At 43.3% G+C, this 25299-nt stretch overlaps 1 protein-coding gene across 1 annotated transcript; it reads right to left on the reverse strand.

Moving 5' to 3' along the window:
- Nucleotides 1-17552: 17552 nt before the first annotated feature.
- On the reverse strand, nucleotides 17553-24685 carry RBM15 (RNA binding motif protein 15). Its single transcript, XM_036768281.1, has one exon. The coding sequence runs from the start codon at nucleotides 24683-24685 to the stop codon at nucleotides 21833-21835; it is 2853 nt and encodes a 950-aa protein (XP_036624176.1). The 3' UTR covers nucleotides 17553-21832.
- Nucleotides 24686-25299: the final 614 nt, after the last annotated feature.

Below are 25299 nucleotides of genomic sequence, written 5' to 3' on the forward strand. Positions count from 1 at the left end.
TACATGGAAAGATGATGTGTATGATTCATGAGACCTCAGTATTAGGGTAGCTGAAGGGAATATGCATATATGTATATATGTTTATGTATATATATAAGTGAATGTGTATGTATGTATGTATCTATGTGTGTGTGTGTGTGTGTATACACACACACACACACACACACACACACATATATATATATATATATATAGAGAGAGAGAGAGAGAGAGAGAGAGAGACAGAGAGAGAGAGAGAGAGAGAGAGAGAGAGGACACAGAGTGAGTTGAAGATGAAGGGAAGATATCTAAAAGAAATAAAATCAAATTAAGGGATGAGAGAGGAACATATTGAGAGAGGGAGATAGGGAGAGACAGAATGGGGTGGATTATCTCCCATAAAGGTGGCAAGAGGAAGCAGTTCTGTGGGAGGAGGGGAGAGGGCAGGTGAGGGGGGAATGAGTGAATCTTGCTCTCATCAGACTGGGCCTGAGGAGAGAATACCATACATACCCAATTGGGTATCTTACCCCACAGGAAAGAAAAGGGAAGAAGATAAAAAAAGGTGGGGATGATGGAGGGGAGAGCAGATGGGGGTGGAGGTAATCAAAAACAAACACTTTCAAAAGGGGACAGGGTCAAGGGAGAAAATTCAATAAAGGGGGATGGGTTGGGAAGGAGCAGAATATAGTTAGTCTTCCACAACATGAGTATTGTGGAAGGGTTATACATAATGATACACATGTGGCCTATGTTGAATTGCTTGACTTCTTGGGGAGGGTGGGTGGGAAGGGAGGAGAAGGGAGAATTTGGAACTCAAAGTTTTTAAAAACAGATGTTCAAAAACAAAAAAAAAAAGTTTTTTGCATGCAACTAGAAAATAAGATACACAGGCAATGGGGAGTAGAAATTTAGCTTGCCCTACAAGAGGGGAAGGGAAAAGGGGATGGGAGGAGAGTGGGGTGACAGAAGGGAGGGCTGACTGGGGAACAGGGCAACCAGAATATACGCCATCTTGGAATGGGGGGGGAGGGTGGAAATGGGGAGAAAATTTGTAATTCACACTCTTGTGAAAACCAATGCTGAAAACTAAATATGTTAAATAAATAAATTAAATTTTAAAAATAAAATAAAATAATTAATTTCGGAAGACTTTCCAACAGCTGGGTCTGCAAGATTTGTCAGATAATTTAAATTGATCAAAGAAAGCACTGTTTAGATAGAAATTTAGAGTTAATACTGAAACATCTAGGCTAGAACTTATTGAAAATACAGCTCTATGTATCATAATGTATAGATCATATGAAGCATACTTCCCTTAAACAATATTCAATTTATTTTCTCTTCATTTGATTTTTAAAACATGCTATATTTTTCAAGTACATCAGTCACCTGTACTTTCTTCAGAAAGAATAATAAAGTTGTTTCTCTTCCTTTAAAGTTTTTCCCTAGAAAGGTTAAGATCATTTTTTTCTTGCTTTCCTGGCTTTAAATAGCATATTTAAAGCTAATTAAACACTGCACCCCTTCAGAGTGGCAAATTTTACCTTAATGCAAAGAAAACATGCCAAAACTTGGCAACAGCATCATGGTGGCAAGACAGGAGCGAGCTTTTTTTTTTCTGGCTTATAAGTAATAGTGACATAACTATTCATTAACAGAGAGACAAAACCTAGTGGAGAGGGCTCCAAGTCAGAAAGACTTGGGTTCAAAACCAGCCTCTTATTCTGGATTTGTCCTTGCTTATGCTTCAATAATATAGCTGACATTTTTATAGCACATACTATGTACCAGGCTAAGCACTGTACAAGATGACATTTGATCCTCCCAACAACCCTGGAAGGGTAGGTGCTATTATCCCCGTGAAGAAATTGAGGCAAACAGAGGTAAGTGACATGCCCAGGGTCACTCAGCTAGTGTCTGAGTGTCTGTGGCCAAATTTGAACTCAGGTCATCCTGACTCCAGGCCCAGTGCTCTATCCACTGAGCCACCTAGCTGCTTTTGAGCAATGACTCATTTAAAGAAAAAGTCAGTAAAACAAAATCCGGACAGCTGCTGTCTACATACCTCCAGGTCACTCCCCTTCCTTCTTCAGCAAGCTCAACATCTGGCTCACAATTTTCTCTCCTCCCTGACTCTTACCTTCATACGAAGGCATTTCAACATACCTACGAATCATAGAGCGCTGGGCCTGGAGTCACCAAGACCTCTGTTCAAATCTGGCCTAAGATATTTAACCAGCTGTGTGACCTTGCCTCGGTTTCCTCAACTGTAAAATGAGGCTGAGAGCAGTATGTACCTCACAGGATTGTTGGGAAGATCAAATGATAGATTTTTAAGTGCTTAGCACAGTGCCTGGCACACAGGAGGATCTACAAAAATGCTTATTCCTTTCCCCACCCCACCCTCTTTTCTCAGCTCCTCAACCTGCTCACTTCCCATATTCCACCACCCCACCTCAGTCACACACAAAGAAGGTCACACCCTAGATCTTGCCATCACCCACAAATATATCACCTCCCTGTTCAAGAATTCTGAAATCTCCTCATCCGACTACAATCCACTGGCTTTTCACCTCTCTCTCTGCCTTCCCTTAAGTAACTCTACTCGTCACTCACACCATGACCTCTAATCCCCTGACCATCCTCCACTGTGGCTCTTCCAAACCTCATCCCTCCTCAAACCTCCCAGAGCACCCTTTTCCCCCTCTCCTCTCTGTTGAAAACCTTGCCTCATATTCTACTACAAATTAAAAAATAAAAATAAAATTGAGGCCATTCCCCATGAACTCCCTCCTCATCTCCTATCACTCAGATGCCTTCTGACATTCTCTTCTTCATCACCCCACTTTCATACAGAGAGGTGGCTTTACTCTTCACCAAAGCAAACTAGCCTACCTGCAAATGATCCCATTCTATCCTGTCTCCCCCAACAGAATGCCCTTGTCATCTCCACTCTCCCTCTTCCATCTCTGTCTACCAGCTCATTTCCTACTATCTGCAAACAAACTGTGTCTGCCTCCTCCTTACTTGTTCCTTCCAAATTCACTCTCATCCAACCATCTCTTCTACCCTTTGTGGCTAACCTTCTGGAGAAGGCAGTCACAATAGGTGTCTCCATTTTCTCTTCTCTCAATCATTAACTCCTTAAAATCTGACTCATGACCTCATCGTTCCACCAAAATTACCCTCTTCCAAGTTACCAAAGGCCTTAGTAGCCACATCTAATAGGTTTCCCCCCCTCAATTTTCATTCTCCACCCTCTTCTGTGGTCTGACACCACAGATCACCCTCTTCTCCTTTTCAGGACACCTCTCTCACGGTTCTCTTCCTATCTATCTGACCACTCTTTGCCTCCTTTGCTGGATCCTCATCCAGACCACACCCTGTAATCACAGGTGTCCCTCAGGGTTCTGTCCTGGGCCCTCTTTCTCTTCTCCTTCTATACTACTTCACTTGGGTGATTTCAGCAGCTCCCATGGATTTGATCACCATTTCTATCTATCTTGACTATTCTCAAATCTACCTTTCCTGCCCTAATCTCTCTGCTTACCTCCAATCTTGCATCTCCAACTGCCATTTAGAGATTCAAACTATGTGTAGTAGACATCTTAAACCCAGCAGGTCCAAAACAGAACTCGTGATCTTTCCCCGTCCTCGGCCCCTTGCCCTGTTACTATAGAGGGCACCCCCATTCTCCCATCCCTCAGGCTCACAACCTAGGAATCATCCTAGACTCTACTCACTCTCCATTGCAAAAGCCTTTCAATTTTACCTTTGCAACATCTCTCAAATTCTTCCCCTTCTCCTCTGACACAGCCCCCGCTCTGGTGCAGAGCCTCATCACCTATTACTTAAATAGCTGCTGGGGGTTGGGGGAGTGTCTGCCTGCTTCAAGTCTCTCTCCACTCCAATCTAACCTCCATTGAGCCACCAGTGATTTTCCTAAAACACAGGTCTGACCATGTCACACATACCCCCACTCAGAAGTCCAGTGGCTTTGTATCGCCCCCGGGAGCAAATACAAATGTTCTGCTTGGCATTCAAAGACCTGCATAACTTTGCCCCGTCCGACCTTTTCAAGTCTTCTTATATCTTACTCCCCAAAACCTATTCTTTGATCCAGTGACACTGGCCTCCTGGCTCTTCTAGGATGCATCTCTAGGCTGTGGGTATTTTTTTCTGGCTGTCCTCCATGCCTGGAATGCTCTCCCTCTTCCTCTCCACTTCCCTGGTGACCCAACTAAAATCCTAATTCCTACAAGAAGCCTTTCCTAACCCCTCTTTATTCTAGTGCCTTCCCTCTTTCAATGATTTCCTACTTAATCCTGTATACAGCACGTTTATATATATTTGTTTGCTTGTTGTCTCCCCTGGTAGTCTGTGAGTTCCTTGAGAGAAGGGATTTGGCTCTTTTTTTTATTCCCAGCATTTAGTGCCTGGCACATAATAGATGCTTAATAAACGTCTTAATGAATTTTCATTCAGTGAACATGGTTTTAAATAGCTCCAAATATTTTTCTACCTTCAGTAAGGGCTCTTTAATTCATTTCTATGTTGACATTCATATCTGCAAATGGGTCAGGTGCCACATTGACCCGTAATATTTGCTACATCCTATCAAGTTTAAGGTACTAGGAATGATTCGCCAAGTGGCCCCTCCCCAATAATGCCTTACCTCTGAGATTGCCTTCCATTTACACCATACGCATCTTACACGTACAATACATTCATCAGATGTGAGCTCCCTGTGGGCAATGATCGTGTTATGTCTTCTTTGTATCCCCAGCACTTGGCACAATGCCTGACGCACAGCAGGAGCTTAATAAATAGTCACTGATTGATGTTAATTTTACCAAAATGCCCTGAGCTTAGTTTGTATTACCTAAATGACCTGCTACTAATATATGCATTGATTAGTGCCAAGATTCAAAAAGATGTCAACAGGTTGAAACTTTGTAGAAAAACTACTGAAATAAAATTTAGTGCAATCAGAACTTACAGAAACAGAAAAAAGGCAGGTCTAATATTTTTCATTGCTACTGCTGGGGCAGGAGGTGATTTTTTTTTTGACCAAAGGATAGAGGCTCTTACAAAAAAACAGAGTTAGTAACTCCGGCTAAAAATTAAATTAAATTTTAAAAGCTTTTGCAAAAATAAAATTAATACAAGATGGGTTAAGAAGGTGACATGTGTACACGTACACACGTACACGTACATGTACACACACACACACACACACAAATACCAAACCCTTTTCAGATTTATCTGGTAAGTTTTTTTTACCCTAGTCAACTTCTTCCCTTCTAATCCTAGATACGTTAATTTTGTTTGTGCAAAAGCTCTTCAACGTCATGTAATAAATATTATTTATGTTAGCTTTTGTAATTGCCTCTGTCTCTTGTTCGCCTGTGAATTCATCTCCTATCATCCTACCCATAAGACAACCTAAAGAAATGGAAAAGCCAAAAGCCATTCCCCAAAAGAGAAACAGTCAAAGAAATTAAGTAAAAGCTCAATAGAAGAATTGCAGACAACCAAATTAAAAAAATGTCCCAGAGCACTAGTAAGAGGAATGTTCGTTAGTACAACCCTTAGGTCTCAAACTGGCAAAGAGGTCATGTCACAGATGGAAACAGAGGAAACCACTGGAGTGGTCATGGAAAGATAAACACACTGGCCCTGTTCTGAAGCTGTGAATTAGTACAGCCTTTCTGGAGAGCGAGTTGGAATTATGCAAAGAAAGAGGTTTCTCCCCTTGATTCAGAGGTTCCCCCTGCTAGGCACCTACCCTAAGAAGTTACTGACAAAAAGAAAGGCTCCATGTACGCCAGCAACACCTTTTGTGGTGAGAACTGGAGAAAGAGTGGATGCTTGTTGACTGTAAAATAGCTAAGTGTGGTATGTGAACGTAATAAGCTGTAAGATGACAAATGTAATGAATACAGAGAAGCATGGAAAGAGTTAAAAAACCTGAGGCAGAGGCAAGCAGAGCCAAGAAAATAACATACACAACAACAATAATGTAAATGGAAATAACAGCCACAAGCAACTGTGGCCCCAAGAAGCACATGAGAAGCCATCCCGCTTCCTCCACTCATCGGCTCCATGGTTGTGAATATTACATACATTTTTCTGATCGATCTATTGGCTTTGCTCTTCCTGTTGTTATTTAAAAAAATATTTTGTTACTTGGAATGGTTCTCTGGAGGGGAACAGAGGGATACAGGAGAAATCCAGCCAATTTAAAAATAAAAATGTATTTATAAATAAAGGAAAACGAATATTGCAAAATGACAAAGAAAGTATGGCCCCAAAGAAGATACATGAGAAGATACCTCTGCCATTCCTTTGGAGAGATGGGGAAGAAGGGTCCTTGAGTATGGAACACTGCATGCCAGATTTTCCAATCAGTTTGGTAGAATTTCTTTTCTTTTTCTATTTCTTCTTTTAAAGGATTCTTTTATTATAAAGGACAACTCTCTAAGAGTATGGAAGGAAGGAACACAGAGGGAAATCTAGGGGATGTTAAAACAAAAGATAAAAATAAAAACCTTATTTTAATATAAAATTGTTTTTAAAAGGTAGTCAAGTAGGAAAAAAAATCATTAAAAATATCTCTGATAAGGGACTGATATTCGAGTATAGGTAACCAACAGAAACATATAAAACCAAAGGCAATTCATTCCAAAAAGTGGTATAAGGTTATGAACAAAGAGTTCTTCAAAGAAAAATTGTAAACAGTTATCAACCATACAAAAAGGATGCTAAAAATCACTGATAAAAGATGTAAATCAAAACAACCCTGAGTTTCTACCTCTTACCCAGTAAATGAGCAAATGTGACAAAAGATGGGAATCATTAATGTTGGAAGTGCTATGGAAAGATGAACACATCAAGGTATTGTTGGTGGAAGCTTTGAGTTGGTAATTTTTAATCTCTCTCACACACACACACACACACACACACACACACGACTAAAATGTCCATCCCATAGATTCCACTGCTGGGCCTGTCCCCATAAGTGAGGTTATAAAGCCCTGCACTACAGTGGGGGCACTGTCAAAGAAGAAAAGGAGCCAAATTCGAGATACACCACACAGGGGAAAATAACAGTTCTTGACAACAGACTGGACATCCAGTTCGTGATGTCTGAAAAGCAAATGGAGATGCAAGACTGGAGGTCAACAGGGAGATCAGGAAAGACTGATAGATCTGAGAACCATCAGTACAGAGATGGCAACTAAATCCACGGGAGCTGATGAGATTCACCAAGTAGCACAGAAGAAGAGGGCCCAGGACAGAACCTTGAGGGATACCTATGGTTAAAGGGTGTGATCTGGAGGAAGACCCAAAAAAGAGGACAGAGACGGTGTGATCAGATAGGCAGGAAAGTGGAATCCTGAAAACCTGGAAGACAGAAAATCCAAGAGGAGAGAGTGATCAACAGTGTCAAAGGCTGCAGAGAGGACAAGGAGAATGAGGACTGAGAAAAGGCCAGTGGATTCAGCAAGTCAGGTTATTGTTAACGTCGCAGAGAGCAGTTTTTGTGGGACGGTGAGGTCAGAAGTTGGTTTGCAAGGGGTTAAGAAGACTGTGGGGAAAGAGAGTATTCCAGGCTTGCCTGCAGCCCGAACGAGCACATGTAGGTCAGAGATGGAATGCTGTGTATGTAGGAGAGCAAGTAAGCCACTTTGGATACTTTGGACAGTTGACTGTGTAAAGAAGGAATTATGGGTAATAAGCCTGGAGAGGGAGACTAAAGCCAGATTCTACCAGGCTCTGAGCGCCAAAGAGAACAATCTGTGAAGGTATTAAAAAAACAGCACAGTGACACTTTCATACCAGACCAATCCATTGTGATAGTTCAAGATCAGCCCAACTTATAAACAAGCCACCTTTTGTGATAAAAAGGGTATCAAAGAACTCTAAAAAATCTCAAAATCTCACTTGTTAAAGAGTTTTAAAATGTATCACGTCCCAAAGGGACAAAATTAGAAACTCACTATGTTTTCTGCCTGAGTGGGATAGCTTCCTGTTTCACTTGTGTTGCTCCTAAGAATGGTTTTATTTGGAACTGCTAAGAAAGAAAAAAAAAAAAGGTTTTTTTCCCCAAGTTGGCTCACAACTATAGACAGTAACATTCTCTGAGAAGGCAAGAGTCTATATGTTAATCCTGACATGCCATGACCAGTGCTATCACAAAAATCAAGAATTCTGAAATGAGAGTAAGGCAAAATGTAATTATTAATTAGCAAGAAAACATCAGCTGTTCCAAGGTGACTGGGAACAATTTATAAAGCAATTTGTAAAAGTACGGTAAAAGGGCGGGGGGGTTCCCTCAAACTCTGGGACAACGTGCCCCAGCTGTGGAACAGAGCCCTTGAATGCCATAGCAATGAAATGACTCACTCTCTGGCAGGGGACCTAGGTTGTATGAAAAAGGGGCAACTGCCTACAGGAGATCAAATGTTATGGCCCCAAAGAGAAACGTATAACCCAAGTGGCTAAGACACAAGAGACGCTGTTAGCCAGTGATATCGCTGTTATTATTTTGCAAAAAGAGGCATCGATTTCATTGTGCCCGGCAGAGCATAATCTGCACAACTTTCTTTATGTCGTATATATTCATTTTCTATTCCTGTTTTCACTTTTTTATCACAGAAGTGCAACAGGCTAAGACACAAAAAGGCAAACTCCAGACGTCCCAGAGAGTGGTAGGACTGAAGCAGTTCTCTTATCAAGCTCTTCTAACCCTGTTCCTCAAGAAATGGGGAGCCAGGGTGCCTAGAAAAGCGCATCCATATTTAAACCCTTCCATCTCATTGGGGGACCTGATGTCAGTTTTCACTGCAATGAAAATCAGCAGTGCACCTCGATAATAGCTCAAGTTTCGAGCTGTTGTACACTCCTGGATTCAAACTGACATTATGCCACCATCAAAAAGGTTGGGGGTTTTTAAATATGGAATTTAAAGGAAACTTACCCTTCCCTTTGTGCAGCTCTGACTTCCAACCCAGTTTCTATTTTCTACAGAAACAGGAGGACAAGTGTCCATGCCAGAAGTCTGCCCATGAGAACTCATCTTTTTAGCTGCTGGTTAATACAACCAGATTCCAAAGCCCGTTATACATTTTTGATTGTCAGTAGTGCCTAAAAAGAGACCCAGGAGGAAAAAGAAAAAGGTTTAACCAAGCATTTTGATACTACTTGCTTTAAAAATTTTTTTTAATAGAACAGTAAATTAATTTACTGGGATTACAGAAACAGAGCTATATACTTCTTGAAGGGCAAACAGAATAAGGAAAAGGTGATAGAGTTCATAATAACCATAACTACCATCACTACATGAATATCATATTTTTTAAATGTACACTCTAAGTGAAATAAAGTATCTCCCCCCCCCACACACAAGCAACCAAATAAATACCCACAGAGATCTTGTAGAATGAATTTTCCATCTGATTTCAAAAGGATATGTATCTAGGAAGAGTGATCCCCACAAACAAGGCTTTTCACCAGCAAAAAGTGATTCTCTTACTCCTAGTGGAAAGCTGTAGGCCAGACCTGAGCACCAGCAAAAGGGGATGCATGGGATGAAAAGCCAGTATTTCCCACAACCACCCCCTACTACCACTCCCAAAGTAGAAAAGTATGCACTCCAACTTTTTTTTTTTTGCTTTTTGGCAAGGCAATTGGGGTTAAGTGACTTGCCCAAGGTCACACAGCTAGTACATGTGTCAAGTGTCTGAGGCCATATTTGAACTCAGGTCCTCCTGACTCCAGGGCCAGTGTTCTACTCACTGTGCCACCTAGCTGCCCCACACTCCAACTTTTAAAATGGAAAAAGTAAATGTTTTTCAGGCTAATCTAAAAAACCTTAGGTACAAAGTACATCCTTCTGGCACTCAGAATCACTTTAAATAATGTAAGTTAAGTCAGAGCAAAGTCTTTAAAAATCTCACATTTCTACTGGCTCCCTAAGTTTAACATAAGAATTTACATAAGAATTTAAATACTTTGACACTCTACCAGGGATCGGCAAACTAAAGCCCTAGGGCCAAATCAAGCTCACTGCCTGTTTTTGTACAATACTAAGAATAGTTTTTAATACCAGTAAATAAATTGTCATGTATTTTAAAATGCAGAAACCATTCTTAGCTCATGGGCTATACAAAAACAGGCTGGGGGGCCTCAGTGTAGTTAACTGACCCTTGCAATTAACTATATTAGTGTTTTATACATATAGTATTAACTATAAAATGTGTGCTGATTTCTAGAACACCTTGGTTATTACCCCTAATTCTACAGATTAGGAAATGGAGGCACAACAGTTTAATGAGATGCCAAAATGAAACCAAGAAAAGACTTATACTGAATTAGGTTAAGGGTTTTTGATCTCAGCTCTATAGAATTTTAGAGAAACACAGCAATTAAGGGCAAAACAACGATTTCTTTACCTGCAAAAACACACAACAGTTACCCCAAAAAAGCTGTTAGCCAGGAAGTAAACAAAGGCTCAGGCACTCTGGTTAATTTCCCTGTTTAACTGAGGTTTTGAGTGAGAAAACTTTTTGCTTGAAGCTTCCTTGCTAAAAAAAACCCAATACATATTAGTAAACTTCCCTACCTTGAGAATACAGCAAATATAATAAAATATTTCTTTAATTGAATACCTTTGTCTTTCTGAAGAAAAGAGATTTTGAACGTCAATTCTCACTGGCCATTATTATAGCTACAGTTCTGCAAGACTGGACAAATGTCTCAAAATAAAAGAGTTTATTTTCTTATAGTTTCTCACTATTAAAAATGGATTATAGCAAAACTCATCGAGTGAGGATTCATATTAGGTTCTGATTAACTGAAGTTTTATTTTGGTGTTCATAAATTGTCATTTATCAGGTATTTGCTTAAGTGTAAAGTATAAAGGTCTGTGATAGTCACTTCCTATAACGTGGGAAAGATAAAATAAAATTCAAACATAAGAGGCACTGATTTGTAAGTAACTCCTTTAAATATATCTACTGGAGCTCAGTGTGTACAAAATGTGTTACTTTTGCATTTAATTTCCATTCTGGTCACGCTACATGGTTCTTCATGACTCTATATATGTGATTATTTCATGAAGACTCTTTTTCAGGATAAAAAGAAAATGTTGTCTTCAGTTTGTTGGTGAGCAAAAAGAATGGGGTTACAAAATTTTTAGTACTTAAAAATCATTCATTCACGCGCGCACACACACACACAAAATCCCTTTACTTGGTTCACGTACAATAACAAGAGGAACCTATGTCAGCTCAACGAGGAAAAAGACAATTTTCTAAGGACATTAAGTTAGATAAGTTGTAAAATGTGAAAAAGTATTACAGGTTGCTAGGCTATAACATATTGATGACTGTAGCTCCACTAAGTGGTTAAGGAGGAAATTAGAGCAAGACTGAGGAGAATAAAGTAGAAGAGGGACAGATGCCTTTCAAGCCTCAATTTGGGTGACACTTGTTGAGAGGAACTCTATTCAGAGGAAAGAGCACTCTGCTGATCTCCGAGTCATGAGGTCCGGTCCAACCAGCCTTCTCTGCGTTCCTTACACACACAGCATGCCTTTCCCATCTCCACCCCTGTGCCCTGGCCATCCCCCATAGCTAGGAGCAGCACTCCTCCTGGAATCCTTCCCTCCTTTCAAGCTTCTGCTCAAGTACCACCTTCTTTCTACATGGAACCTCTTCTGATTTTCCCAACTTCTGCCTTGCCAACTCCCCAGAATTGATTCTATCTCTACTCACCCATGTTTATACTGGAGGCCCCACTGCTGACAAAGTGGCCACATGACCCTCGTCAAGTCACTAACTCCTCATTGCTCCAGGCTACTGAGACTAAGGTGCAGAGCAGGTAACAACCTGTATGGTGGAGGAAGATTCTCACTCTGGGGCTCCAAACACCAGGGAAATCAGAAGTCCAGTCCCTATCCCTAGGCATATGCTATTTTCCCCAACAGAATATGAACTCTTGGGGCAGCTAGGTGGCACAGTGAGTAGAACACTGGCCCTGGAGTCAGGAGGACCTGAGTTCAAATTTGGCCTCAGACACTTGACACACTTACTAGCTGTGTGACCTTGGGCGAATCATTTAATCCCAAATGCCCTGCCTTCCCCCCCTCCAAAAAAAGAATATAAACTCTTTTCAGACAGGCAATTTTCATTTGTTTGAATCTGTATACGCCAAGCAATGTGCCTGGCCTATGAATGGGCACATAACTGTTGATTAATTATGTGAATATAGGATTAAATTTGTATCCATCCCAGGAACTCAATCTTGATTATCTGCACTGACGGGGAGCAGCAGCACGAATCACTCAAAACAGAAAATAATTTTATTTTTGGTTACATATATACTCACCTTCAGCTCCAACTCTCCTGTATTAATCCTACTCTTAGCAGCCTAGCTAGGACCACAGCTACTTGGAAAAATATATGCGTAATCAACTCTCAGTTCAAGGCACAGTGGCCAACGGATATCACTGTGGAGATTAATATACAGAGACTCCAGAATATCGCCCAAGCTCAGCCACTGACAGCATCCTTGGTTAACTCATTTAACTTCTTCAGAGATCAGTTCACCTCTCTCTAAAATAAGAGTACTTCTTCATCAAGGCTAAAATAGACGACTGAGATAAACTGAGTTCCAGGAGAAAAGTGCTACATAAACATAACCTGTCCAATAGTAAGAGAGACAGCACGGTAGAGCAGAGAGAAAGTTGGCCTCAGCCTGCAAGACCTGAGTTCCAATCCCACCTGATGCACACTAGTTATGTGACGCTGCACAAGTCATTCAGCCTCAGAGTTCTAGGCAACTCTCTAAGTTGCAGAGAAGCTACTGTCCCAGTGTGGGTAAGAATTTTCTAAGCCAGCAACTATTTGCTCCAGTCCCTGTCCCTGCCCTATTTAACAGTAACTTTCTCAATCCCCAAATCTACTAGTCTTTCCTTTGCCTTCATTCTTGCTAACTTTCTCCAACATTAAAACCTGAAGACTACCCCTTTCCCTCAGTGGTATTTCCCAGTCCTCCTGGTAGACTGCGTTCCTTCTCTCTCTTCTGCCAGCCCCTCAAATGGAGAAGGCTCCCCAAGGTATAATGCTAGGCTCCCGGCTTTACTCTCTCCCCTACACTCAGAGCTCTGACAATCACCTCCATGGTGCCACCATCCGTCCGGACGCCTCCTCTCTGGAGCCCCTAATCCCACCTTTCCCAATTGGACTTCCACCTCAAACTGAGCAAGTCTTCAATTTTAAAATACCTTCCTTCTCAAAACTACCTCTCTCCCATCCCCATCTTTTATTTTTCTGTTGAAGACAACTGACCGCCTGTCTCCCAATCTTTATATTTTTTTTGGAGTGGGGAAGGCAGGGCAATTGGGGTTAAGTGATTTGCCCAAGGTCACACAGCTAGTGTGTCAAGTGTCTGAGATCACATTTGAACTCATGTCCTCCTGACTCCAGGGCCGGTGCTGTACTCACTGCGCCACCTAGCAGCCCCCGTCTCCCAATCTTGACTCCCTCTCCCTCATGTCTATAGTCCTCCCTGATCTCCCCAGTCAGAAATGACCCCTCTCTCCTAATTTTCTGTGTGTCCATATAATAATCATATACTTCCCCGTGATAGCTCTATCATTTGCTTGTAGTATTATTTCTTTTATCATTGTCAGCTTTTCTCATTTAATGTGTCATCTACCTCCCCAACTCCTCTGTAAGCTTCTTGAGGGTAAAGTACTTATCTCCTACAGCACCAAACACAGGACCTTACACAAAACTGATTTTCAGTAACTATTTGAGTTGGTTTTGAAACTCTTGACACCTAAGGAAAAAAATATGGTCACTTGAGTTGTATCACCTAGGACATTGTTTTATCTCAAGGTCAGATTATTCGCACCTTGGTTATCGGGAGCTAGGCCCCATTAAATCTATTCACATATTCAAAAGAATAATGCATTATTTCAAGGAGAAACTACCAATAATTTAGGACTAAAATGGTTATTAGACCAATATAATTATGAGCCAAGAGGTGAACATCATGGGTGAAATCAAAGACTTCAGCCTGAACACCCATAAAGAAGTTGAGGTAGGGATGAATCAGGGAATATTCCTCTAGGCAGACTGATGATACTGGTTGTCTTTCTCTTACTCTCCAGGAAGAGTCTGTGCCATTTTAAGCTATGGACCTTAAATAAACTGTCTCTGTCAAGGATGTCATTTTACTACACGGATGTCAAACAAACTTGTGACCTACCACTAAGCAAGGGAAAGAAAGTTTAGATGTTTCACTGAGTAGCTCCTCTTGTGTTTTTTTAAACAGCCTAGTTCAGTTCAGAGGTGTACTTAAGGTGTAAGTTCTTAGAAGTGCTCTTTATATACAGTGGCACTTAAACCTAAACCATAACAAAGATCATTATCTAGAAAGCTGGCTATTTACTTCAAACGAAGAGTCTTCATTTTATAATCAGAGGTCTGGTTCATACTACATCCCTTAAATCAGTTAATGTCAAATCTCTCTCCAAAAAACAGCTGGGGGAGAAGAGCTTCACTATTACCATTTTTAAAAAATTTATCTTCTGTATTCTTCCCATAACAGTTCTTCGTATTTCCAATAACCTATGATTTCACTGGTGTAGGATTTCTCCCTTTACTAATCCAGATCAAAACTCCTCCATAACTTAAGTCTTCAAGGTAAGGCCAATCTGATTGCCCCTATCTAGGTAAAATATATGAACCCCCTCATATGTGTAATTTTTTTCCTTTTGCCCTTTGTAAGACACACCTTGGAAATGCATTTAAAATTTATGAAAGTCTAAAGCATGAATTTCCCCAAGAGTAATGTGTTTATTTACAGATTTGAATACACGAGATACCCGTGCTTTAATTTGCTATTACTAAATAGCAAAGTGGCAAATAAAAATGTTTTTTAAACTGGGATGAGAAATCACTTTGCAAACCCTTCAAATAATCTTTTGTGCAGAATTTGTTTTGTGTGTATTTAAGTATTCCTGTTCAAAAATTAAGACTCTGAATACCCCGAAATCCAAACCAAATTCCTAGGTGGCACAGAAGATAAGAGCACTGGGCCTGGGATCAGGAAAGACCAGAGTTCAAGTCTGGCCTTAGCCACTTACTAGCTGTGACTGTGGACAAATCACATAACCTCTGCTTACCTCCATTACTTTGTCTGTGAAATGGGGATAATAATAGCACCTACCTCCCTGGGTCACTGCCAGGATCAAATGAGATTGTAATTGTAAAGTGCCTGGCACATAGTGTTATGTAATGGTTAGTTATATATTATTAGGATACCCAAATCCTATGAAGAAATAAAATAGGTAAGCTCCAATGAAACTGCCCAGCACCCTACACCAAGTTCTAGGAGGTGTGGAGGGGTTGGGGGGAGGGAAAACTCCAGAATAATCTCATCTTCAGTTAAACAGAAAGAAGTATTAGGATTTGAGCAATGAACGCCACATAATAGTTTGTGGACAGGTGATAGAAGCCTCCTACTTGGGTCTGGGGGAAAAAAAATAAAAATTGAGAGTAACTAGTCGTAAGTTCCCCAAGTATTCTTCTCCCCAAGCAAAAAGTTGTAGATTTAACTAAACTTTATAATTAACTTATCTCTCTTTTGGGGTGAGAAGGCAAACCTGTTTAATCTAGTCCATGAATTTTGCTTATAATCTCATCCCTTTCATGCCAGGGTCCTAAAGTCTATTATTGTTGTATATGAGAAAGATGGTGATACCATCAATATCTACATTTAAGATTCAGTGCTTACGGATGAGCACAACTTTTTTTGTAGTAGTAGGTGTCTCTTGCCAGAACAGACAAGTGAACAATGTTCCTATTTCCTACCTGAGTTCAATGGACAGTAACTTTCTCTACAAAAAAAGAAATCCTACTCTCTGCTAATAGTAAGCAGTTCATCCCAAAATCAAGCTCCTCACCTGTCCCCCAAATACTCTGCTCCCAAGACCAAGGGACAGGTACTTAATGGTCAATGTATCACAGACCTGGGGGGAAACTAGGGCTCAGGTAATATTTAAAATGTAGAGAGGACAAATCAGAGCATTTTTAATGCAGAAGTCCAGGTTGGATATCTAAGATGCCAATGTCTTGTAAGGAAACATTTTTAAAGAAGCTCCTCTAAAGAAGCATTAGTACTGAAGTTCTCATTCTACCTCCCATATGGAAATTGGTAGTATGGTACTTTAGTGAAGGAGGAAGGTGTTAGTGACAGAGCATTACAAGCACCTGAGAACTTCCAGCTGCAGAAATCCAGCAGGGAATACAAGCAAAAACCCTCACCCTATATATTACAATGCATTTTGACTTCTGAAAACCCCCCCTTACCTGTTTACAAGTTTACACAGCTGTTTGCCACGGGAACACCACCTTGTGCAGAATACCATCATGGCATCCTTTGTTGATAATCACCTGTTGCCTAGCAATCAACATCCTGCATGGAGACGGACAGCACTAGGGCTCTTCCATCCGAGGTTTAAAATTCAACACAAGCCACATAAGCCTGCATTTCAAGGTTGTCTTCGTCTGCAACTAGTTAACTTTAAAATTGGCAAACCACAACAAAAGGTGTCTGAAGCCAGAATGGTGCGGCAAGGTTAGCTTCCTCTTGGGCTCTGGCGTCGTCCCCGTGCCATGATGTCTCCTGCGGCAAACATGGGAGTTGTGCTCCTATAGTGGGAGCAGCCTTCCAAAGCTCAGGAGCCCCCATACAGGACAACGCAGGAACTAAGGCAAACCCTTTCTTTCCTTAGGAATGCCTTTTTTTTTTCCTCACAATCTGTACTACAAACCGGAGTGACAGGGACTGAGTGTGCGTTCGTACCTATGAAACCATCACGATGCATGCACATCCAAGGCTTGTGGAACCAGAGGTCAAATAAGGCACTGAGACCAAGGAATGGTTTTAATTACAAACGCTAGCTCTCAGGAACTCTTCATCCATTCAGAACTAAACCCATGACTGCATAACTGGTGAGAAGCCCCTGGAGACCGAGGAGCTCCTCAAATGTGTCAGCAAAGGCTTTATTAACATCATTAACATTTAAAAGCAAACGGAGCATTTCTCTTTCTTTTGGCAATTTGGTGCGAGCGTTTTAAGTGCAAGACAAAGCAATTTCAAACTTTTTCTTCAAATTAAAAATGAAACTAAGGCCAAACGTGTTGGGTGAACAAAATAAATCAAAACTTAAAATTCAGCAACTCCAGCTCTTCCAACCAGCAAAGCCCCAGACTTCTGCAATGTTCTGAGGCTTAAGGTGCTCTCCCCGCTTCTTGCATCCCAGCAAACAGCACCATTCCCTCCAAAGGATGAGGATTGAGCAGCAAATGACCCCCAGTAACACATTCACTAGAGATCCTTCAGATTTGACACACCGGGCTTGTCAACATGAAATGATGGTTTAACTGCTTCTTGCTCAGGACATACAAGATCTGAGCAGCAGCAAGTACCCCCTCCGCTGCAAACAAAGGGGTCAAAGGTTTGTCGTCAATTCACTTCCAAGCAGAAAAACATTTTCCTCAAAAGAAACAATTTATTTAGAATGAAACAAAATCAGCTCAACTGTGAGCGCATGTTTGAGTGACAGCTACTTTTAAGCTGTGTGAGCCATAAAAAGGGTTTTCCTTTACTTTTCCAGAAATCTTGTGTACACAGCACAAAGCAAAGAGGTCATTTTTTCCACTTAAAACACGGGCATTGGCATCACAATAGCAGATACACAACTTTTTAAGCTGCCATTTTAGTAAAATGCACAAATACTAAACAGATAAGCTTTCTTCCAATCAAGAGGCCCATGTAAATTCCACATAAGCCACAACTTCTCTTCAAAAAGGTCCATTAGAGCTTAGAATTCCAAATCTTCATCCGCTGTCCACCAGCTTTGCTTGCAGAGGGGGGAAAAAAAGGTTATTAAGTACAAATGTTTACAACATATTTTTTTCCCTACAATACATGGATGAACATAAGCTACAAGGCCTTTCTGGATAGTCCACTTTGATTTCAAAAAGCACCAATAATACCCACTGGCACAAACCTTGAAATGAATTCATTCCATGAAGACACATAACAAGTAGAACAGGTTGGGTTTTTGTTTTTTATAAGCTAAGCTTAGGGTTATAGAACTGAAAATATCCTTTACACTCAATTGAGTGTATGAGGGAAAGGGAGAAATATAAAAAATTTCCAGAGGAAAATCTAGTGAAAGCTTGTAATTATTTGTTTTGTTTTTTTTTAAAATGGGATTCTTCCTGAAGGCAACTTAAAAGTGAAAAAAATGAAAACATGAATTGCAGTCAAACTTTCACCTCTGTGGTGTTTTTGTTTATAATAATCTTTCCAGCAACAGGTCACTCCAATATAATTTAAAAAAAAAGGGTAGTCAATGTACACAGCCATTTAAAATCTAATAGGCTATGTTACCACTTAAAGGACAACAAGATGAACCGTTCCCATGTAAAGAATTGCTAAATAACCAGCAAACCCTTTAAGATCCTTGGTTTCAACCCTATTCAAATCTTATATACAAACTCCATCAAGCTTAACAGTTCACTACAGTTACCTGTGATAATATTCCTTTTAAGGATGTCACTATAATCAAGAGGCTAGGAGTCAAGTCTATAAATCTAACAGCTGCTTCTCATTTTCACAGTGGACTCCTTTGTAAATATTATCTCTAAACCCAGTCATGGAAATGAGAAAGAATAGACCCAGAAGATTTGCTCATTACATACACCAAAAATGTCCTTTCCACAAAGGGTCATGTAGACCCTCTCCTAAGGTGGTCTCCTCATTCTGTTACTGCTGCAAGTTTCTGATGAATGGTTCTTATACTTAGAAAGCAAAGGTAGTTCTTTCAGCTATACCAGGTAGGAAACAAAAGGCTTCAAAGTAAATTAACTTAAAAGAGGAACTGATTTTTTGTAGTAACCCTGGGAGGAACTTCCAGTTTCAGTCAACAAGAGAGATCAGGTAAAGTTATTGACCAGCAGCTGAGACAATTAGGGAACCAATTATACCTTTAAAAATTTAGAATTTTGATACAAAAGGCTTAATCATCTAGATGTTCTCCTTTTCTTATGTACCAAACCATTTAATGTTTTATAGAAATAATGTTCTTTCAATTCACTTGAACTAATAAATTCTAGAAACATCAACTGCATGCACACAGCCAGCATCAAGAAAATTTGGTTATAGAAAATCCAATGATGGGATTATAAAATTCTGGCTAAAGGTGTTTAGCACCACAGAGATGGTTCTAGACTTTCAGAATTTCCCATTTCTTTATGAAGTGAACAGTTACTGATGTTACACACCTGTACAACAGGATAGACAACACATAAGACGGCAGCATTGTAAATCGATGGCACTCATATAACTGCCGTAACTAAACATCAATTACTTTACCTTACACACTCAAGAATGATATTAAACCTATTTCACAAATAGTGCAGGAAGCACAAATTACCAGATCTAACAAAAACCATCACTTCAATAAACACTGAAACAGGAAGTAAAAGCACAGTGCAGCCTATCCCTGTTACCTTTCAAATAGACCTGATTGAAAAACACCTTGGATCATAGTGAGAACTAGATGCCACAAGCTTACTCTTCAAAAGAGCAAAATCTGCTTTCCCAGTTCATTTCATCAAAAGGGGCTTCAAAAATTGATGAGATAATTTCTAATTGCTAAAGTGTTTCTAGGCACAAACTGTACTTTGACCCCATACATGCATCAGTTTTTAAAACAGATGTCTATTGCATATTTGAGTCCCAATCACTGCTTTCCAAAGGCATTAAACACAAAAGGCTTAATGATGATACAATTTTTCTCCCCAAAGGTGTACCAAGGACCTCAAATTCAAAGTCCAGCACTTACTTTCTCTCCACAATAGTCATCACAAGCGTCAAGATTTTTCCACAGTTTCAAAAACAAAACAAACCTTACAAATGTATAAAGAAAATCAAAAGGATGATATACCACAGCAGTGATGAGGGTCATGCTGACATGCATTAGACACCTGCCATAATGGAAAACAATGAATACAATCTTTTAAAAAGTAAATAATGATGAATTTAACATACGAAGTTTCCCTTGGGTTATTATTGGTGCTATTTCAAAGCATCAGCATCCTCACTGATAATAGAAAGAACAGCCAAGTTCTACTAGGCTTTGAATAAGTAAAATACTTTTACAGATAATAGTAACCATAATCCAGATCTTAATAGGGTTCTTTTCATAACTTAACATGTACTACAGGCATTAGTGGAGGTCATCACCATTATCAATCAGGGGGAAAAATGCAAAATACAGTCAAGGATAAAGTGACATATCAAAAATAAATAAATACACTGATGAGTTGCTAGATACCCAAGCAGCAAAATGCCTGCTTACAAAACAGAAATAAAAATAATGTTCAGTTAAAAGAACTCACAAGAGTGGACTGGGAGAGAAAATTCAAAATCCAATTGAGCAAATTTTTTTAAGAGCCATGTTAAATTTACATTTAGTGACCAGCTAAATACAATAAGCTGTTTGGGGGAAAAAACAAAAATGGGGCCTAGCCCTGGAATCTATTCAATTTTTTAAACTTTGTCAGATACCAGGTAAGCCCGCTGTACATGAATACCACCAACACTTAACATTTGCAATGATATAATAGGCCCCTTACTATCATTTGAGGACTGCCCCCCCCCCAAAAAAAACCCACAAAGGGTCCTTTCTAAGGCATTTTTTAAGATCACCAACTAAGAATTCTGCAACTCAGATATGGCTGATTGATACCCAATGACCTAAGATACACCTCAAAAGCCTGTAGACAACTGTTTCTTTCTATTACTGAAGCCAGAACCTTAAATGATCACAAAACTTAAAACCCACCTTTGATGATAAACATTTAATTTTGGAGTATGCACTACTAAGTATGAATTGTACCTCTTACACTTCTTTGAAAAGTCAGTAAAAACGAACATCTATACTGACTAGATTTTTTTCTTCTTAAAGCACCTACTTGTTCCTTGCATACTAGAGTAAGCACAAGACATATATGGTTTGTAACATAGTCCTCAATATTTACTGAACAGTCACAGCTACAAACCAAAAGTGCATATATGGGATACAGTAGAACTCATGAATAGATGCTAGAATGCACGTGTTAAAGCATACTTTCTGGGAATTAATTTTGTATATTAAGTGAAATACTCAAACACCTGATTAAAAGAATTAAACTGCTGTACAGTGTACCACCTGACATTTGCACTCCCTGATCAAATTTTAGTCAAAATAAAGCAAAATAATTCTGACATAAGAATTATTTACATATACACCAAAACCTAACAATTAGACTTTTAATCAGATTAATAAGTAAGTACAACAGAGGCCAAGTCATTCTCAGGTGTATATGGTTTCTTCCGCCAGTCTTGGGGTTTTTTACTTGTTTTCCCAATTCTGACTTTTCAAATGTATGGGTATGTAACTTAGAGTATTTTTTTAAACTAAAGTTTACAAAAATGAGCATAAAGGACAGAAGTTACAAATAAAAGGATGGGAAGTTTCAGTTAAAGCAGGTTTTACGTGCCTGCTGCTTTCAGAGTGATCCCCTTCACTTAATGTATGCCAACAGCTAAACTTTCCTGACTTCTACTTTAAAGTGGTTTATAGAAATGTAGGGAGGAAATAGCTACAAATAAACATCTAATTAAAAAAATAATAAAGTTGTGTGTCTGATGCTGTATCCCATAACACATCACACATAGGAACCATGTCAAGTAGGAAATGCAAGCTACACATGGACTTTTAGGACGCACCACGGACAATGACCATGACCAGGTAATCTTCTTCAGATTTGGCCAGTGCCTTGGCAGGAGAATCCAGAAACTGCTGGGAGAACTCACAGGGTGGGAAGGCATGGAGGACCCCGGTGTTCTCCTTGTCTTTGTTGCCCCCCACAGGGAGGCTGATGACTCCAGCCGCCTGCTTTTGCTTAAGGTAGGACACCAGGTTCCTAAGTGGCCTCTGAGTCGAGGTTGTGGCCTCAGACACAGCTGAGGAGCGGCTGTCGGAGGTGCCAGGCACGGCAAGCAGAATGGCATAGCCGTTGGGCCCGGCCACCTTGATGCGCCGGGTCACTTCGTCCAGTTTGGGCTGGTCCAGACGCAAGCGCTGGGTGATCTTGAGCTGGGCCACCTTGCCCCCGGTGGAGCCTTCCACCAGGAGGCTGCTGGCCACGTGGAGATCGCCCTGCAGCAGATGCATGTTGGAGGGGAAGTTGCTGTTTTTGAGCAGAAGCATGCCCTGCCAAGCAAGGGACAGCTTGGGGGCAGCCGCCGGGGTGGAGGCCGCAGCAGCCTCGGGCTTCTGCGGTGGAGATTTCAGCTTGGACCCGCTACTGGTGCTCGGCGCCGAGGCCTCTGCTCGCTCCTCCTTCTTCAGGGGGCTCTTGCCCTCCGAGGGCGCGGGGGCGCGGTGCTTCCTTTCCCGCTCCACCGACACGGAGTTTTTGCGGTCTCTCTTGTCGCCCTGACCCCTCTCCAAGCTGCCTCTCCGGTCTGCCCGCACAGGGGAGGGTCGTTCGAGCAGTAGTAGGCGGGAGGAGCGGTCGGGGTCACTGTTGTAGCGGTCTCTGCTGCTGCCCAGGTCCGGGCTGCGGTCCGGCGTGGGCGGGCAGTGTCTCTTCCGGGAGCGCTCGCTCTCCGGGGATCTGTCCACATGCCGGCCCCCGCTGTCCTCAGGCAGCCTCCTCTTGCGGGGTGGGTCGCGGCTGCTGGGCATGTCTCTCTCCCCACGGTCCCTCTCCAAGGACCAGCCATCCCGCCGGCGCTCCAGGCTGTCGAGGGGCTCGTAGGCTGGCACGGCCGCCGCAGCGGCCCTGGTGCTGCGCTCCCGGACCGGAGGGGGAGGCGGCACCCAGTCCGTGTCTTGGTAGAGGTCCCTGTCCCTGTCCCGATACAGCAGTGGCGGTGTGCGGTCACGGGCCCCCCGCAGGGGGTCGGGGGCTCGGTGCCCAAAGGCATCTGCCACCAGCTCGTAGTGGGTGAGCGGCAGTGGCTGCAGGTACTGCTGCTGGTAGCGGTGCTCCGTGTCCGCAAAGTCCACCCGCAGCCTGCGGTCTGGCCCCCCGAGGGGGAAGCCTCGCATGTGGGTCCAGGCAGCGTGGGACGCATCCAGGCTCTCATACTGAATGTAGGCCCAGCTGTCGCCCTTGCGGTAGTCGATGGTGCGGATGGTGCCGAAGCGGTCGAACTCGCGTGCCAGGGCGGCCAGCGGCACCCAGGGGCCCAGGCCACCCACCCAGAGGCGTGTGGTGGGCGTGGCTTTGCCGTAACCTATCTTGATGGGGTTGCGGATGATGACTTTCCCAGACATGGCCAGCTTAGCCCGGTGGGACATGTCCAGGTTCTCGAACTTGAGGAAGCCGTAGGTGCTCGACTGGCCCCGCGTAGGCCGCTTGATGTCCACCTCGGTGATGACCCCGAAGCGGTCGAAGGCCCTGCGCAGGTCGCTCTCGGTCACTGTGATGTCTAGGTTGCCCAGGAAGAGCGTGCGATTGGCACGCTGGCCATCCTCGGGGGACAGCTCATCCACTTCGCGGAAGGGGGCGGCGCCGGCACCCACGCGGGGCTCCAGGCTATAGGCCGGCCGCACACGCTCGTAGAAGGGGTAGTCCCGCTCACGCTCCAATTCCCGGGGCAGCGGCGGTGGAGGTGGCGGGGGTAGGCGGCCCAGGGCCAGCTGCTGCAGGCGGTAGTCTCGGTAGCCCAGCGCCGCACCCCCCGGGGACAGTGCCCGCTGCCCACCGCCCGGGGGGTGCCGGTGCCCGCCCACGGCAGCACCCACCACGGCCGCGGGCGCGTAGGCATCTTTGTCCAGCGGGGAGCGGCTGCGGCGCCGGTTCACGTACACGGCCTCGATCTTGAGCGGCCGGTCATACAGCACCAGGCGACCCCGGGCGTGCTTGGCAGCCCGGGCGTCCTCAGGCCGGCGGAAGTTCACGAAGGCCACGCGCTCGTCGCCCGAGCCCCCCGGCAGGCGGCTGATCTTGACGCTCACGTCGCCGAAGCGCTTGAACTCATGAAACAGCCCGTCCTCCACCGCCTCGTCGCTCAGCTGGGAGCCCAGCTCACTAATCTTGAGTGTCTTGTACTCGCCGCCGCCCCCGCCGCCGTCACCGCCCGTGGAGCTGGGGGCGGACGCGGCAGAGCGGGCCTCCCCGCCCCCGCGGGAGCTGCTGCGCGACTCGCCCCCGCCCGAGGAGTTCTTGGTGCTCGGGGAGCTGTAGCTGTGCAGGCGGCTGCTGGAGCCGCCGCCTGGCGTGTCGTACTCGCGACTGCCGCCCCGGCTGCTACCCTTGTCCAGGTGCAGGCTCCGGCGGGTGCCGCCGCTCTCCACCTTACCGCTACTGCTGCCGTTGCTGCCGCCGGAGCCGCCGAGCTTCTTGCTCCGCTCCCCGCGGGTGCTCGACTCCTCCCCGCCGCCGCGGGAGCGCTTGGCCTTCGCGGGAGAGCGCTCTTTTCCCTTCATCGCGGAGGACTGTGCGGGGCCGCCTGGGAACTGGGTAGCTCGCCTGCCCGCGCTGGTTTCACACAGCGGAATCCCACGCCGCCATCTTGGACACCGCCGCGGCAATGGACCCCGCCCCACCGCCCTCATTGGTCAGTGAACGCCTCTCTTCCTCAAAGTCATTGGGGGCTCCCTGTGTCCGTCTCCCCAGCTCCCAGCGCGAAGTGAAGGATCCCGCCCGACCTCTCTTATTGGAGTCTTGGAGTCCTAGCGAGAGGATCCCATTGGTTGTTGCCGTTGTCTGTATTAACGGTTCCTCGCGCCAGTCGGTAGTTCCGCCCCTGCCGCAGCGTCGAATCACCTGACCCTAATCCTAGCGAGGTTGATTGGCTAATAGGCACGTCCTGTAACGGTTCATCTCGCGCGGAGAGAATAGCGAGCCTCTTCATCCTTCTCATTGGTCTGTAACTCCTCCCCTTGGCTTCTAATTGGAAAGCGGGACCATCAGTTCGGGCACTTTTTCAGAGGCTAGGGTTAGGCGAACATCTCGCGAGAAACTATTCCCCTCCCTCCGCCCCCTTCACTCTTCCTTAATTTCGTCCAGTGTCTGAATAGAGAATTTAAATCTGGTTGGGTGCTTGCAAAGAGTCTGATAGGCTTAAACGCATGTCAATCAAGTTCTTAAGCCTTCAACTTCTCTTCCCCTTAAAGGGCTAGTCCCAGCGACCGAAAAAGGCGACTGAAGGTGAAGACTGGAGCGCGTG

The sequence above is a fragment of the Trichosurus vulpecula genome, chromosome 7 (assembly GCF_011100635.1).
Source record: "Trichosurus vulpecula isolate mTriVul1 chromosome 7, mTriVul1.pri, whole genome shotgun sequence".
NCBI classification, from domain to species: Eukaryota; Metazoa; Chordata; class Mammalia; order Diprotodontia; family Phalangeridae; genus Trichosurus; species Trichosurus vulpecula.